At 34.6% G+C, this 18,889-nt stretch overlaps 2 protein-coding genes across 3 annotated transcripts; both read right to left on the minus strand.

The window, feature by feature from the left end:
• Positions 1-1,675: 1,675 nt before the first annotated feature.
• LOC107004620 lies at positions 1,676-5,739 on the minus strand. Of its 2 annotated transcripts, XM_015202899.2 has the most exons (4): positions 5,466-5,739; positions 4,299-4,367; positions 3,295-3,496; positions 1,676-1,859 (listed from the first exon to the last, which is right to left on the minus strand). In XM_015202899.2, the coding sequence occupies exons 1-3, from the start codon at positions 5,625-5,627 to the stop codon at positions 3,326-3,328; spliced, it is 402 nt and encodes a 133-aa protein (XP_015058385.1). In that variant the 5' UTR covers positions 5,628-5,739; the 3' UTR covers positions 1,676-1,859; positions 3,295-3,325. The 2 variants fall into 2 exon arrangements, with proteins under 2 accessions (XP_015058385.1, XP_015058384.1); XM_015202898.2 differs by lacking the exon at positions 1,676-1,859 and having other exon boundaries at positions 2,907-3,496; positions 5,466-5,738.
• A 682-nt stretch (positions 5,740-6,421) lies between these two features.
• On the minus strand, positions 6,422-15,943 carry LOC107004621 (DIS3-like exonuclease 2). The gene is made up of 7 exons (XM_015202900.2): positions 15,586-15,943; positions 12,311-12,639; positions 12,149-12,202; positions 11,962-12,030; positions 9,610-11,847; positions 8,000-8,071; positions 6,422-7,810 (listed from the first exon to the last, which is right to left on the minus strand). The coding sequence occupies exons 1-7, from the start codon at positions 15,695-15,697 to the stop codon at positions 7,406-7,408; spliced, it is 3,279 nt and encodes a 1,092-aa protein (XP_015058386.1). The 5' UTR covers positions 15,698-15,943; the 3' UTR covers positions 6,422-7,405.
• Between the last annotated feature and the right edge of the window lie 2,946 nt (positions 15,944-18,889).

The raw sequence follows: 18,889 nt of genomic DNA on the forward strand, positions 1-18,889 counted from the left end.
TTTCTTTTATGATCGTTATATCCAGATTAACTCTTTTACATTTTAATTAATTTTACGAAATATCATCCACCTTCCACCTGTAATTGGTACTATGTAACTTTAAAAAATCAATGAAAGAGCAATATAAGATGTTATCTACTGAACTAAAAATGGAAAAAACTTACCCGCAACGGACTTTTACACTAAGTCAATGCAATCTTCATTATTATGTGATTTAATGAAGTAAAATGGACAATATATTTAAATACACGACATTCATATATTGACTTGAACAAAAAATTTAAACATACAATATATATTTATTGATTGAATGTAAACATTCATACGACTAAGTTTTACCTACTAAAATAGATAAGATCAAATTGAGTAGATGTTATCTATTGAAATAAAGAAGTAGAGATATAGCAAACACAAACACCTATGAAAAGATATTTTCATTAAAATAGATGTTATTATCTATTAAATTAGAAAAGTAGCTAGAGATATGGTATCTAGAATTGTAGTGAAACAAAAAAGTGTATATGTGGGGTTTTAATTATTTTCATGCATGCAAGCACATGCTAAGGTAATGGAAGGTGGGTTTCTTTAATGAAACTACCATATAATAAAATATATATTTGTTACATCTATTGTCCTAATATTATAAAAAAAAAAGGATGAACTTTATTTTCATGTCTTACTCCATTGAGGGTAGATTCTTTTTTTTTCCCATTTCACAAATAACCAAATTCTCTTCCCTCATCTTTTCTAGATTTAACACTTTTCACCCCACATGCATCTCATCAAGACAACTTTTACAAATTTTGGGAACTTGTCAACTTTTATGAGTTGGCAAAATATGTTGCAAAAATAACCATTGACAACAAAAGATTTGGTAAAATTTGTTTATTATTTTATTTGTATCAATTTATAGCATTTGATTGAATATAAGAAAAAGAACTTTTAAAATTTGTAATTTTAAGTAGGTTATGAGATTCTTGTTGTTATAAAAGCATGTTATTAACACTAAATTAATATATTCAAATATAAAATGACTTTACTTTTTTTGAAGGAATTAATAAGGAAACATTACTGCATTGAGTGATGCAAACTTTATCCAGACTTTATGGAGGTAGGTTATTCTTTGAAGGATATTATTCGGTTTAATGGCAATAAATTGAAGTAATTATGCAAAGGAAAAATAATAGTGAAAAAATATAGAATTAATAAGAAAAGTAGTGTAGTACATTTAGGAAAGGAACAACAGCAAATAAGTGAGCTAGTCAAAACACAATAAAATATATATATATATATATATAATATAAAGACCAGGATCTCATTCGTTTTCATTAAGATTAAGGCGTTTAAATCTAAATACACATAAATATTAATATATGCAGAAAGATCTAGATATGTAAATCTAAATAAACATTTGAATATTAAAACGTTGTCTCTGAATCTGAACATTGAATTATTGAGACTGTTTGTTTTCAATATCTGATGTATGCAGAAAGATCGTAAATCTAAATAAACATTTGAATATTAAAACGTTGTCTCTGAATCTGAACATTGAATTATTGAGACTGTTTGTTTTCAATATCTGATGTACATATAAAATTTAACGCTATATCAAAAAAAATATTATAAAAACCTCATTTTAGTAAAATAATTTTTTTTATAGAAAATAATATTTTGTAACATTCTTATCATAACAAGGTAATATGATTTATCTTAAGGATCTGAAATCGGAGGTCGAGTTGCTAATGTTGAGTATGATAAAGCAAATAGAAATCGATTGTGTGAAGCGAATGTTAATGGATACTCATCCGTTGACAACTCTTTATGACATTCTTGAGGAGTTGGTCAGTGTCGTGTCGTGTCTGAAACAAATGAAAAATGAAATTATGTTATTGATTTAAGCAGTGATACTGAGGCTGCTGCCTCTGCATCAAGGGATCCATCAGTGAATCAAAAGAACATTAGCACCTTTTTAATTAAGTTTGTTGTTTATGTTTTGATCATTTTTTCCATCTTATAACTGGGTCCTAGTCTATCTCATCCACTGTCATGATTCATGTTGTACTGCGTTTGGAGCTTGGAAATTCAGAAGATCAAGCTAGTTATAGGAAACACAAATGGATATACATACTTGTGACACTATGTAAGGTGTTGGAGAGCAAATGGAGCAGGAAAGGGCTGAAGGAGGACAAAAAGAGGCTAAGACACTTTCTAGGGAGACCAAAATTGGTTAGCAGTACTATACCTGAGAACAACTGCTACTACAATTTTTGGCCTAAAATTTAAAAAAGTTTTAGTGCTTTTTACACATACATAGCTTACCCAAGAAAATGGTGCTTTGAGCTGAAGGACTTGCATATGGCTCACCTTCATTAAAGGAAGAAACATTGCCGTAATATTATGGCAATTGTGTTTGGATATGAGGAAAAAGAAGATAAGGAAGGCCTTATACAATTTCAACTGGAATATCTAATAAACATACCAAGTCAAATAAGGTTTGGAGTATGGATCAATTCTATCCACAATCAAATTCTCCGTCATTCTGAAGAACTAATTCCATGTGAAGGAGAGGGGGGTTTAAGACGAGGAGATTACCTCCCCTTCTCTTCATCCTAGTTATAGAAGGTCTTGGTATGATACTTAAAGCTGCATTCAGAAGGAATGGACTTGGTGGTTCTATGTGGATGGGTGGATGGGAAGGGGATGGTTTTTGCATATAAAATTAAATAAATTAATAGCCAATGTATAGATCAATGAAGGTTCTATTTACAGTACGTCAAAAAACCAATGACCAGCACTTCATGCATGCCTTTTTAACTACTGTAGTTCTTCACAAGATCAGAAGAAGCTTTACATACTGATAGGGAAAAGCAAGCAAAGCCTTCTACCTTTACACAAGGAAATCCATCTTTTTTGAGAAATGGTTAGTGTATTATTAATGTAGCGCCAAGAAGGTGCTGTTAAAAATACTTAAAAAGTGCCAGAAGAATATCCTTTCTATCATAACGGGATTATATGAGATCTATCACTGCTTCAGCATAAGACAAACCTACACTACACATAGTCAGAACAAGGATTACAGAAGTACCAAGGCGTACATAGTGAAATGACTTCATAAGTAACAAAATAAAATGTAAGCTTTGGCAAGGGACGACCGGGAAGCAGGTGCAGCAAATGCAGCTTAAGTATTGCCAGTACCAGTATCTTTAATTCATGCATATTTACAGCAAGAACAGGCTAAACATGTCCTTGTAAAAGCTAGAAGTGATAAGTCCAGTGCAAAGCAAGACTGCTGACCTTCAACTTGGTAATTGATCAGACATCCTCACTAACTGCTCTCAGGTTGTTTTGGAGAGCCTTCAAAGGCTTTTGCCGCTTCAATAGTTGCGTCTCTTCTATTAATGACTTCCCAAAGCTCCTCAACCTTATCTTTCAACATGCCAACATTAGAATTGGTCGAGTGAACCAACTTGTTTGCAGTCTCCAGTGCAGTGCATAGCTAGAATGCAATAAAAAACAAGAAAGTATTAAGTGAAAACATACACAGACACACTGCATATGGTGAAATGTATGGAAAGAGAGAAATAGCAGAAGCTTTGTGGATAGGTCTAGTTCTATTCATAAAGTTCAATGGAATTGTATTGTATCTTTTTATTATTGATGTAAAAAGATAGAAATAGATGAATTAGTAGATTTGTTAGGATCGCTGTAAGTAACTTCTGCCTATTCTCTTTTGCTTCTTTTGAAGGTCTCCAGTACATCCATATCCTTAATGCTGAGGAATACAGTGTTATCAACTTTTTTTAAAAAAAAAAACATTCTGAGATATAGGTTTAGAGTCCCTCTCTCTCTCTCTCTTAATTGTTTTTAAATTTTTGGATAAGAACAGATTTAGTCTTTTTTGTTTTGTTTTTCATTAAGTAAAACAGATTTAAGTGTCTTTTTAGAGGTACTTTTAAAATGGGGCTGATCCAACGTGTCACTGTGTCAGATATAAAAAGGGAATTGTGTGACCAACAACTCCATCTGCTCGCCACCCATTTACCTATTTTGGCAATTACAGATGCATAGAGTATAAACAATACAATCATAACTCCATGTCAAGGATGTGAATGCTGCAAATCACAATGTCACTGGATTCAATTTGGTACATATAACTACCAGCGCTAGATAAGGTTGAATAGAAATATTTAAGATCCCAAAGACCAAAATGAAAAATTCATTCTGTCTCATGCCCTATTGAGGTATCTCGTACCCTCTATAACTTCTCATATGAAATCAACTTCTATTACGGGTATTACCTCCAGTGTGAGATGCGTCCATGAATGATCTGTGCCAGCAAGTGCCTTGTTCAGCTGCTCATACTTTTCCTAAGCAATAAGCAAAATATTAACTTGCTATGTGACTTAACACCCAAAGGAAGAATATTACCAGTGCATTCAGAAAGAAAAATGAACGCCCAAACATTACACAATAGCCAACTAGTGCTACTAACAGAGGTCATTTAAAAGCAGACAGTTCCGTTCCAAAAGAATAAAATGTCAAGGTGTATGGTGGATGAATTAAACTTCCCCAATTAAGGAGCAAACTATCCTAAGCCTGGCTGATGTAGAGAAAAAAACGTGAATAAAACATACTTCACTGTTTCACCATATTCTATTAAGACTTCACAATTGCTAACAATACTCAGACTGTAGGTTTAGGCGAGCTACTACGGGGATTTTGATGTGTCAAAAAACTCCCCTTGCAGTAATTTTATGTTCATCCTCCTGTCATAGCCTAATTTTCATCATCAAGAACCAAACGCTTGTAGCCCTTAATCACCATAGGAGAACAAAATTGCCAAAACCTAGTTGCAGCAGTATGAAAGCAAATGATTTTGAACACATTAGTTTCACTAATATGAGAATTGCAACACTGAATAGAGTGGAAAATGCAAACACACAAATTGTAATTTCATATGATCTATGAAGTTTTATCCGAGAATGCATTATGGTGCATGAAGTTACCTACCTCTTTATATCACCCAAAGTATAGTATCACGGTTTTTGTCATAGCAATTCATATTATCTATTGCAAACTTTATACTAACTTCATAACAGTTCCAAAGCATTAGTGTCTCCAAAATTTATGGCAGTACCAACAAATTTGACTAAAATTTCTGCTCACACATTCTGAACACGAATTGACTTCTCATCACTATAGGAGGCACAAGTAAAACCTTACCTTATCATATCTCCAACATTCACAAGAGCGCACTATATCTCTAACATCACTCAGAATAAATGCCAAAATAACTATGAATAAAACAAAAATAGAGAAGACAATCTATATATGCAATACCAACAAGTCGATAATTGGTTTGAGATCTGAATCTAAATCATTTCATCATAATAGATAGCAAAAATTTAGTATAGTGATAAAAAGAATGAATAAAGATAGAGAGTGTGCGTTGTGTGGAAGAGAACCTGAAAGAGCTTGATTAGATCGGAGGGTTGGAGGCTGGAGTTGAAGTCCGGAAGAGGTGTATTGATTGGGTGCGACGGAAGTTGATCACCGCCGGCATCGCTTTCTCCAACGTCACTCAGCAGATCGCCGATGCATAACAATGGCCCTCCCACTCCTCTCATCTCTCTCGTTGGTTAAGCGTTGCACAAAATCAACTCGAAAATTGGACTAAACCATAAATTGAGTTAAATTGAAAAAATATTATTGACTGATGATTTAGTTCGATTAAATTTGATACTAGAAAAAAATTGATTATATATTAGTTGATTTGATTTTACTTTTAAAAGAATTAAATTAGTTCAAAGAATGATATGTTTTTATAATATTTTAATCTCAACGCATATTTAAAACCACAGAATAATTTTGTACATTTGACCTATTAATTTAACGTTAAATTTTTTTTTCTTATTCTTAAACTCCGTGTCAAGTATATAATTTTTAAAATTTTATTTTATATTTACTTTTACATAATTTCTAATTATTACTTAAATTTTGGGGCAACTGAATCACCTAGGAACAGAATAACCTAATTAGGTAAAGGAGCGTATTGTCAAATCAACATATTTGCAAGCCCTTGAGCAGCAAAATATTTAGTGGAAGGAGAGAGCTAAACAACATTGGTTGCAGGAAGGTGTTGCAAACACAAAATACTTTCATTTCATAATATTTAGAAGGCGAAAGAACACATTTTCATTTCATAATATTTGGCAGATGATGCCTTATATATATATATATATTAAAATTATAGGTTAATATTATTAATAATGTTTACTGCTCTATAAAGATGCATCTAGACAACAAGTTAATTTTCATAAATCTGAAATATTTTTCATTAGATATATACCACAGAAGAAATGAAGGATGTTGTTGCATCCATTCTACACATAAAATACACTATTGATATACCCAATATACTGCTATGAAATCCTTAACAAGAGTAGAAATATGCACATCAAGTCACATAACATATTCAGAGTCAAAAGGAAAGTATGCAAACACATAAACATCAGTATATCCTAAGTCAAATAATATTGCAATTGAAGAATGAAAAATCAAAATAATACATGTAATAGAGTAGCAATACTGCCTCTAGCTGCCTAGCATACCCGAAAACCATAACACTAGGCAATCATAACACTGGGCACGATCGCGCTTAGACTATGAACCTGCCACCTCGTCAGGAATAGAAACCACTTATGTCACTTAAGTGCACCACTTCTAAGGGTCAGTATTCGTGTGGCCTTGGAACCAAAGCCGGAGAACCGTGATGCAAACCACCCCGTCTGAGCTTGAATTTTTGCCACAATGTCTTGTGTCACCACACTCAAAACAATCCCTACTGGGCATTGACACGAGCAACTTGAATGACCGAAAATATTGACATATTACCTACGCAGGAATCTTTCAAGATATATAAGAAGAGAAAGTATAGTATAATTGTGTAGCCACGAATTACAGCCCAAAATATGACCAGACAAAAAGTAGAACTGTCAAGGACTCCCAATTTCAAAAACAATGGGTCCTAGTCCAGCAGAAACTTAGGAGAAAAACATTAAACCGAAATTCCTCTCGGAAATTGGGCATCAGAGCATTAGAGTGTCAATGCAACAGAGTCGCCTTAACTTATATAGGAAGGAGACGGCCAACAAAAATAAGGACCATATCCTAAAGGTAGCTTTGGTAAAAACAGCCACTATATAGAAGACCCCATTTATCTACACATCCTATTAGATGTCAGTCCAGCATTGAGCCCTACGCATCGTGCAATCTAATCCAAAGATCTGAATTCTACTCAACCTAGAAACTACCTTGGTATCTACACACCAGAGTTGCACTTACTTCCAAGATATCACACTTCCAACTTCAATTTAACCAGATTAATATTCACATAAAGGCTCGGTTATTTGAAATATGAACTAATAAATAGCCTTGCCCCAATATCAAGGGGTCCATACCCTCCTCCAATAGCGTGAAGAGCAACAGTGATTGTTGAAAGAAGTCGCAGAGTCACAGGGAAAACAGCAGGTTCGATCTTTGGTATACCAGGAAGACAAGATTTTGAAGCATTTCCGATTTGTAACACACCGCTCCCTTCCCGATTATTTGGTCCACACAAATCCAGTTCTTGGTTCAGTTCACATGGGCTAAGAACGAGTGCTACTTCTTCAAGAGATCTGCATTTCCCTGGACTACCCCTCCTGTTAAAGCGCTTATTTGTAGACGGACTAAGTACCAATGTTGAAGTAGCCTCAAGCCACTCCACAGTCAGTCCCTCAACTTCATCATAATATATGCGCTGTTCAGTCTGAAAGTGTACAAAACCATATAAACAAGACATTCAGAGAATAATGCATGATACACATACCAAGTATAAACAAGACAGAGACGGGAGGAATGAACAACTTGCTGGGATCCAACAGAGAAAACTGGTCCTCAAGGGAACTTCTGGATTGTAAATAATAAATAGATCAATCAATCAGGGTAACAAACTTACAGCAAGCTTGTGGATGTATAATGACATGAATCGTGGTCCCAAACCCATAACTCTTGCTTCTGAGAACAGTATCTGCATGGAGGATAACACACTAATTCAAAGGACTATTATTGTCCTTGAAAAAATCAAAGGACTATCCGTGTCCTTGAAAAATTGATAACGTACAAAGATGAAGTCAAGATAAGTGGTCAAAGGTGAAAGGACTATGCATCTTGAAAATTCCAATAAAGAGCAAGGAAAAAAGTTATATAAATAATCAGGTTCTGTAATCCTCTCATCTTCCCTATGTGTAGCTATTGCGCCTTTTTATAGATACCTTGCAACTTCTGTTGATTAGGTCCTTCGAAATCCATGCCAAACCCAACATAGCTTGCAGCACAACTAACAGTACAAAACATCTTTCCTTTTTTTTTTTTTGTTAGAGAGTACAAATGCTGTTATTATCCTGTCATTCTCATTTTTGAAACTTGATTGACATAAGTTTTCAGAGGACTACTATTGATCCTAAAAAATTTTACACAGTACAAGCAAGATCCCCACGTCTTTCCCATGTAAAGCTATTGGAACTTTCAAGACAAAAAGACTAGCAGCACAGAATGAAGTACAAGGATCTCCAACAGTCCCTTCCTCTTTGGGCTGTAAATTCAACCCCCAAACTGTCTTTCTTACAACCTACTACGCTGAACTTCTAGATTTCTTCATGTTCTCCACTCAAAGTATAAGTAGCCAAATATCATTAGTTGTTTAATTAGTCAGTTAGAGCTAACTTCGCTTGTAACTGTTCAATTCTCCAGCTATCTTGATGCTGGCTTCGTATATAAAACCACCTTACTTATCAAAAGATATGACAAGCCTTATGTGTTTGCTAAATTCTCAAAATACTACCAAGTTCAAGTCATTTTTCAATGGCTGAAATCAGCTTCAAGATCAGAGATGTTACAGTCAAACAGCATGCTAATGAATTTAGTAGCTTCAATGACATGACAAATTTTTAAGTTCCTATAGATTTCTGTTGCTTTCAGGATGTAAATTCAGCCCCCTAAACTGTCTTTCTTTTTTTTTTTTTTTGATAAAGTTAAACCCCCCTAAACTGTCTTTCTTACACACTAGTTGCTGTCATTCCAAAGAATTTCATGTTCTTCACTCAAAAAAATAACAAGCCTTGTGTGTTTGCTAGATTCACAAAAAAAATAAAATACCAAGTTCACGCCATTACCCACCCTTTTGCCAATGGCTGAAGCTCAGCTTCAAGATCTTTGACTTACAAACATTCAGTTAAGCCCTGATAGTATTTCAGGTATCAAATAAAGCAATTCGGGTGAAAAAACTCAGGTTCACTGATAGCTTATTATCATCAAGAAACGCAGATGGTCAAGCATGAAAACACAAGGCAGAAGCTCTAACTTTTTTTCACCCAACCCACCCACCCCAAAAGAAAGAAGCGCAAAAGATTTGATATTAGTGCAAGATATCCATTTATCTTGTCAAGACTAAACCAGCATTTATCTTTAACAGGCACACTAATTAGAGGTCATCCCACAACACCAATTGCCACCTCCAACCCTCATTTATTGTAAAAGAGTAGAATGTTTTAGACATACTTAACGTACCTCCTTTCTTTTAAGAAGTACCCACATGTAGAGTTTCTCCATAGCATCTTTCACGTGCCTGCAAGCCAACTTTCTTTCATTGCAATGGGAAGCAATATAAGCAAGAGTTTCTGCACAGGGAGCCTTATGTTTTGATGCTGCTGCAGATAATGCTTCTTGAGCTTCAGGTGATTCAATTGCATCTTTATTGAAGTATACATCGGTCAAACATCTTTGGCGTCTCATTTCTCCCCGATCTGGATTTTGCAACAACTTGAGCTTCAGATACACCTCTTCAGCTTCTACAGCTGCAGCAAGCATCCGATGCACCAGAATATCCGGATAGCGCCGGAGCGGAGAAGTAAAGTGTGTGTATAAAGGAACAGCAAGGGCATAATGACCCCTATCATTTTCATCTTCTACATCGCCACTGCAGAAGTAAGTTGCCAATTGCATGGGTCTTGCAGCGTAACACATAAGAATATCTGTTAATACAGAATCATCCGCAAGCTCTCGTCTAATGCACTCCAACGAATTATGAATCTGGCCAGACGAAGTGGTGTCCAATCTCAGACCATGTTTAGAGCAGAATGACTCAAACTCTCTGAGCTTACGCGGGTTGGGTTCAGGATGCCTTCGCAATAGTGCACTGGAAGGATAAGCTCTAGTTATAACTTCAGCAGCTGTCCTGTTGGCCAAAAGCATAAACTCCTCAACAAGCATGTTTGACTCCTTCCTTCCACTGAGCACACTATCATAAGGTATCCCATCTTCATCAAATAAGAAAACAATTTTGGGACTTTCGAGTGACAGAGCCCCATCTTCAAACCTCTTTTTCCTCAAGATTTTTGAGATTTCATAAAGGTTCTTGACAGATGTAACAATATCAGACCATTTAAAAAGGCCATGTAACACTGGCCAAGAATGTTCTCCTTTATAAGAACTTGGATCATCAAGCAACCCATCAATAATATCCTGAGCATGATCATACGAGAGCTTGCAACAAGATTGAATTATAGTGCGGCCAATCCAGCGCTGAATAAATTCCCCAGACTGATTGATGTCCCAAAAAATAGAAAAAGCAAGTCTGTCCACACCAGGATTAAGCGAACCCAGATTCTCAGAGAGCAATGGGGGCAACATTGGCAATTTACTTTGCAACAAATACACACTTGTAGACCTCGCTTGAGCATTTTCATCTAAAGCTGAGTCTGGTTGAACAAAGTATGACACGTCAGCTATATGGACCCCAACTCTAGAAGTACCGTCAGGCAACCTTTCAACAGACAGTGCATCATCAAGATCGGTGGCAGTAGCAGGGTCAATTGTAAAAACACACAAATTTCTGATGTCTCTTCTACTCTGAAGCTCCTCTTTTGGTATTTCCCATGGGATACTTGGAAGACATGATAGGGTCTGTTGACAGAATTCTGAAGAATCAATTGCATTTTCGTACAAGGTTGCAGCAAGCTGTGGCTCCAATTCTCCACCTCGTCCAAATATGTCAGTGACATGAGCTTCTGGGATATAGTTCTCTTCTGCCCAGTCTGCAATCCGTGCGGCTACTAGGTCCATCTCCACTGCCACATCACCAGCTTCCAATCTTTCCAAAATGATGTCTGGCAGGCTCTTAAACGGCACCATCATTTTCGGAAACCGAGGATCATTTGGTGTTAACAAGAGATATTGACAGTTCAAGGCAGTCGATAAATATTTATTCTTCTTCAAGTCCTTTTTGTTAGCTTCTCTACTCCACATCCACTTCTTGACATTGAGAAAACCGACAATAGTGTCCCGACGAGGTGACCCCTCAAGGATAGCCACAACCCTGCCTGTTGGTCGTTTAGATGGGAATGAATCCACAGCAGCTGACAATCTCTCTGTTGCATGCTTAGCACCATTAATTTCACTATAGCACCCAACCATAGAAGGTTTCAGAGCAGTCATATTATGTCTATTGACATAATCATTCTCCGCAGGTACCTTTTCTTCAGGATGTGAAATGTCTCCAAAGGTCTGCCCACTTCTATAACCTAACACATTTTTCAAGGGGCTAGAACAATTTCCAGAACTACTGAACTCATAATCTGTGTCTACCTTGTTCTTCCCTTTGCAACTCTCTCTGACGAAGTCTGAATTGACGGACTCCAACATACCATCATCTACCAAAGCCGAACTCTCAACACTAACTGTATATCCTTTCATTCTAGTCCAAAGAGAAGGAGGATCAACTTCAACAGCAACAGTGTCTCCTTCAACCTGCAAGAAATTGTAGAAAAGAAAATGTAATCCTGCAGATTGCACATTCAGCAACCAAAAAATAAACTGACACATATAATGGCTAATCAAGGACAAAAGATAAACCACACTTACGGCTCTGTTTTGAGCTGCAGCTCCACTAATAAGAACATCTGTTCGCACACCATCAACTTTACAATAGGCCTGAGAAGCAGGGGTTATATAAATATGCTTCTCATGAAAGCATCAGAAGAATTACCAAATCACGCATAACTAGAAATGGAGCAGCAAAGAGATAATTGAATCTGTTACTATGGATTACCTCAAGTCTATTGTGCGTATTGACACGAAATAATGCTTTAAAGACACGACCCCTCTGCATGACAACAAAAGCATATCATCAAACTTCCACTCAACAACCACACATTCGTTTAATTAACATATCTTTCAATATACAAGTTTTCAGGCACGTTATGAGGCTGACCTCCAATGCTTTATGAACGGCTTCTGCTGGCCAATGTGAAGAAAAATATTTCCTCTGTGGGTAAGAAGTAATTGACTGGTCACCATAAGCAATATAGTCTGGGCATGAACCGGAATATACTTGTCCACCAACACCCGGTGAAAATGTTAGCTGCACAGGGAGACTTCCAGTCTCTGCTGACTGTTCATTTAAACGCATCGTGGGCAAGGAAGTAAAGGCAATGTTTGATGCTCTAGGCAATGAAAACTCTTTAGATCCGCCGTGATCCAAGATGGGAACACCTCCCTTAAAATTTGATTCCCCAAGACAGCCAGTCAGCGAACTACTTGCTGTTGCAAGTACAAGCTCAAATAAGTGAGAGGAAACGTACAAACGACAGACTATATCAAACCACGATCCATACTGTCATGCAATAAAAGCTCAACTGTTTTCCCCACTCAAGAACAAGACATACACAACTCTAAAGACCTCATTATAAATTATATATTGGTTTAACTAGTCAAATCCATTAGAAAAGAAATCAAAGAGGAAGTACAATAACTTGCAACAAAAATAAAGTGGAAAAACAATTAGCATAAAAGAATACAAACGAAGACAAATGCATTTCAACTTTAGCATCAAACTCTAGTTTCCACCAAATTAATGTGGTCCGAGGAGAGTAGCCAGTCTAATCACAGACCTCCCTCCAGTTTTGCCTTGATTTGACCTCCCTTGTGATTTGAGCAATTACACTCACCTCCCTTATTTTGGTATTTTTTGTAACTAAACATGTTGATATGGTAAATTTTCTATGCCTTCCAAATCTACCTTTCTATGACATTGAATCCTATCAAAGACAACCCTTCTTGTCTCCTCTCTCAAAACCTATTCATGACGCTATTAATTCCTCCTCTAAGTTTGTAATACATTTTTCCCATCAATCATTTGCTCCTATAGTTAATAGCAAGTATCATCTTCCTGATTTACAATGCTTTGATAGATTCGGTGCCTTGTCATGAACTGGACATTTTAGGATCAACTTGATATGAACTTCATAAAAGAAATGAATTTTTTATCTTTGGTTTCTCGTTTTGATATTTCATGTGATCCTAACGCTTTAGATTGGCATGTCTTTCAATAAAAGATCAAAAGCTTTTGTGGAAATAAGTAGACAAAATTAATGGAAGAGACAATCCAGAATTGCAAAAAAAGAGTCCCAAAGCGTGACAGTGTTCTAAAAGTTGTTCTTTTCGGGTTTAAGAAGACCTTGAACTCCACAATTATGCAGCAGTGTACTTTTACTAAATATACCAATTCATATCCTTTTTCCATATCAGAATTCAGCATTCTTCAACCTAATAACTAATATTCCTTTTGTTCAACCAAAGAGTGTGCTTGTGGAATATAACAAAGAAATTATCATTTAAAAATATTTTGTTACAAGAAAATGAAAATAAATGAGATGGATGTAATATCTCAAATTCAAGGGGAGATTAGTGTTATAGAGCCAACCCTTCGCTGTTGTCTCTGAAATGATCCGTAATTCTTTAATTTTGATAAATAGGAGTGAAGCTCGGTTATTTTCTTAACACATCCACAAGCAAGCACACATTAATGGCTCTACACATTACCTTCTCTTTGGGACGGATCTATAACAAAGGGTAGGGTATTTATTAAGAAAATACTGTAAAAGTATATTTAGCTGGGGACCAAAGCTCTAAAATACTAAAACAGTCTATTGGTTTCCGTGGTAAGCGAGGAACCAACTACAGCTTTGCTCTTGCAAACGGCGAGGGATGGATCCAGTTATGCATATTTTAACTTTTACTTTCATTTGTTTTTTTACATAAGGTAGAGAACTTTTACTTCATTTGCGGCATGTACTAAATTTTTACTTCCATTTGTTGCATACTTCAATTTCTACTTACATTCATTGCACTTTAGCTTCCATACAATGCATTTTTTTAACATTTACTACAGTTACTATTTAAAAAACATCATGCCGACGAGGCGATGAGTACTAATTCTTCTGCTTCTCTTTTTTTTTTTTGTTTAACTGAACACAACAAATGAAAAATCAAACTGAAGAAGAACTAGTTAAATTATCCCCCGGTTCCCTTTCAAGTGATTTTTAACCTCTCCAATTCATTCCAAAATACGTAAAAGAAAAATTCAATATTACCCTTGTTTATTTAGTGTTGAACTAATTCCGAAGAAGTTCCTAATATTTCTTCACATTTTTTCACGTATATATTATAGGGTCTTTTAGAATAATTCACTTAACTAATATTCTTAACTGATATTTTTAAAGGGTGAAACCCCTAAAAATCTCTTAAATATGAATTGAGAGAAGTAAAAACCTAGCCAAAAGGGCTTAAGGATCTAAAATTGTCGTGTAATTGCATCCATTGAAATAGCTTTTTCTGTGATAATCATATTACAAACAAGTTGCAAAATAGTTGTAATGATGAATTTCTGAATGATTGTTTAGTGGTTTAATAATGAAATATTTAGAAGTTCACTTTAAAATGCAATCACTGATCATTTTCAAAACATGTCATGTCGTTGAGTATAAGTGCAATGAAATGGTTACATATTCATATATTTTGTTTAAGTGGATCGTTATTTTTTAAATATATACTTCGGATACCATTACCCGTTTCTTAGTCAGGTTATTATTATACATATAGTAACTTGACGTCAATATAAGTATAGGAATAGTGATGGAACCGGAATTTTCACTAAAGAGAAAATGAAGAAGATTTAACATATATAATATATATACACAATCTTCTTGTTTTACCAAGTAAAAGGTTCACTGATAATAAAAGGCCAACTTGGCCATTTACAAGTGGTGTACCAAAAAGAGGAGAAACCCATATTAACGATATCCTCCAAAAGATGCCCAATCCTATCCATATACCACCAGGAACTACATGGGTTCACCTACATACGCAATCTCCAAACAAGACCCAATCCTATCTATATACCACCAGGTACTACATGGGTGCAACTACATACACAATCTTTCTACAGAAGAGGTTAACACCCCTTTGAACAAGGTGGCTCCGCTACTATATAGGAACCCATAAATTTCAACTCCTAAATACGTCTCAGCTGATTTGATTTGATTACAACCACATAAATAGAAGACTAGCATGATTAATTCATGTAGAATCGCTTAGCAAGAATTCAAATAACAACATACAATTTGCCTTCAACATTTTTTACATATAACATTTAATTTCCAACGGCGAAATCTGCAAACCCAATACAATCAGATACTAAAAACATACCTGTTGGAGGAGAATTTTGCTTAGATCGTCTAGATCGACGGTTTTTCTTCTTATCAACAACTACATCAGTCTGTTTCTGATTTTCCACAGACTCCGCAACCAGTACACCCATTCCCTGAAATTTAAACCTAAAACTCAAAAAGAAAAAATTAAACTAAAAACGATCGGCGGCGAAGTAGAAATCAAACATGAAGCATCTTCCGATGTATAAAAAAAATTAAAACGGAAGAAGAAAGAAAGCAGAGAGAATTAGTAATGCGTTTTTTGTGTGTTATATATATATATATATGATATGAGGTTTGTGATGATTGGTCGGCGTAGACAAGGGCGCCGACTATTGATTCCTTTGTCTTCTCTTCTTCTCCTTTCTATTTCTTTAATTTAATACTCCCTCCGTCCCTTTTAACTTTGGCACATCTATTAAAAAATAATTAATAATATAATAAATTTATCATTTTATTGTTATTTATTGTAAAATGGATAAAATGTTTTAGTATATTTTTTAAAGTTTAGTTGAGAATATAATATGTAAAAAGAATTATTTTTTTATTTGTTAAAATAAACAAATAATTAAGAATAACTATAAAAGAAAAAATGAATAAGTAATTTGGGAAGAAAGAAGTATTTATTTACTTTATCTTTTTCATTTCTATTATTTTTTTTTCTAATCTTTTTTTGTTTTCCTCTTTTTAGGTAGATAAATATGCTTTCTTTTTTATTTTATATGTTACTCATCCATTTGTTTTGGAATTTTGATCAAAATGCATAAACGTAACTATGAGTTGTGTTTTGGCTGTAAAACGTTACTTAAGAGTACGTCTTTGGAAAATTTAATTACGGGTCACTGACTCCAATCCTGCAAAGGCGGAATCAAATCATTCAACTGTAAAACGTTACTATGAGTAACATAGTAACGTTTTACACCTAAAATGTTACTTTGAGTCTCGTTTCTTAAGAATCCAATCACGGGCCTCCGACTTCTGCAAATTTAGAATATATTTAGTTATAAAACGTTACTCATAGTGATGGTTTACCTTAAAAACATTACTGTTAATTACAACACTCTGTTAAAGTCATATTCCTCCATTTTTCAAACTGACCAAAGTGACTATAAATAAATGTTGTTGTAATATTTTGCATGTTCCAATATAATTGAGCAAAATTTTTACTTGTGTGGCCCATTGTTAAAATAATATTCACAAAACTTCATTAGGTATGAATTAAGTAAGTCAAGTTTATCTTTATTATGTTCTTATTATAGCTTTAAAGTTATCTTTCTAATTTAATAATATTGTTTTAAAAAATATTTTATCATTATGTGTAGGATAAAGATGACCAACTTTGGACATATTGTGATGGTTGCTTTGTATTGGGGTGGAGAAATAATCACGGATATGAACGGATTTAGGTATACTGAATGTGCTAGAACGATTATTAGCATGTCGACGTCAACTACCTATGTTGAATTGGTTGGATTGTTGCATGAGAAAATGGGAACAAATAGTGAAAATATTCATATGGATATTTCTAGAAAATATCAATGTTCAATTCAAGGTAACAATACAAGGTTCATTGAGTTTGAAATTGAGAATGCCCAATCTTTGTTACAATTTCTTTTCATACCTCAAAAATTTGCGGCTAAAATTGATATAAATGTTTTGGAGATGTATGTAAAGACCGTATCAACATATCAAAATGTTGCATTTCAAGTTAGTGGTCATCATGGTTATCACATGAATTTGTTGGCTCAACATTATGGCTTTACCACGATCAATCAACCTCATTTTGTAGAATCGATTGTTCAACCACCATTTTAACAATTGTTGATGCATGGTCATCGATCATTTGGTGAAGGCTCAAGTAGTCAAATGCATATTGATAATAGTCACATGGAATATGAGGCCAGGTAAACAACAAATCTTTATTTTACTAAATTTTAGTCTAACTATTTAATAAGATAATTTTTATTGTCAGTATACACAAAATATCTCTTATAAATAGAAAAATAATGTTTTAGAATATAAATTATCGCTTTTAAAACAAGCTTCTATATTTATAATTTTGCTAGAATTTGACTAATATTTTTTTACAAAGATATTGATATCAACGTTGATCTATATAATGATGTAAATGCTGAAATTAGTGATGAAAGTTCGGAGGAAGATGAACCTTCGAAAGATGGTGATGAAAGTGAACCTGATGAGATATCGATGATATTAGAGATTTTTCTCAAAATGGTGTAAATCTTCATAATCATGATTAGGGTGTGTCTCATGATATACCCTATTTCAGGACATTAGAGAATGAGGAAGACATTTTCATGTCTACATGTGAATCTGAGATAGAATATTATTCATTTTTGTCTGAGAAAGCAAAAAAAGATTTTAAAAAAGGTATGCTTTTTAGTAGTAAAGTAAAATTGAAAAGGCTGTAACGATTTGGAGTTTGCACAAAATTAAGGAGTTCAAGGTGGTAACATCTATCAAAAGTCTATGGGTTGTGAGATGTAAAGTTTTATAATTTATTGGGTTGCATGTGGTTTCTTCGAGGACGACAAGTTGGAGATAAATTTTGGAAGATAGGAAAATATGTTGAAAATCATAGATGTGAGACTGAGGGGATTTCTAGCGGCCACGCCAACCTAAATACCAATTTGATTGCATCATTACTTCTAAATCAAATTAGAAAAAATCTTAAGTTCTTGGTGGTAGATGTCATTTCAAAAGTTCATGAAAAATTTGGTCATCAAGTGACATATAGAAAAACATGATTTGGACGTCAACGCGCATTTGAATTGGTGTATGGTGACTTTGAAAAATCATTTAGTGACCTACCTAAATTTTTTGCAGCTTTTCAACACTTTAACCATGGAACAATTGTGGAATGGAAACGCGAAGAGTCTACGAGTTCATCGGAGGTAAAAACTTTTAAATTTGTATTTTGGGCTTTCAAGCCATGCATTGATGGATTTTGAAAATGTCGCCTAGTTATTTCAGTAGATGGAACTCATATTTATGGAAAATATGAGATCAAATTATTAATTGCTGTTGGAATTGATGAAAATGATAACATTCTCCCTTTAGCGTTTGCTATTGTAGACAAAGAGTCAAAGAGGCATGGAAATGGTTCTTTAGAAATTTGAGTGCACGTGTGATAAAAAATAGACAAGATGTATGTGTTATATCTGATAGGGCAAAAAGAATCTTGAGTAATTTGCAGGAGTTGCGGCGATTTCAAGAGTCTCGAGTCTTCCATCGATTTTGCATAAGACATCTGAAGAGCAACTTGCAATCTAAATTTCCAA

This window comes from Solanum pennellii, chromosome 11, assembly GCF_001406875.1.
Source record: "Solanum pennellii chromosome 11, SPENNV200".
Classification (NCBI taxonomy): Eukaryota; Viridiplantae; Streptophyta; class Magnoliopsida; order Solanales; family Solanaceae; genus Solanum; species Solanum pennellii.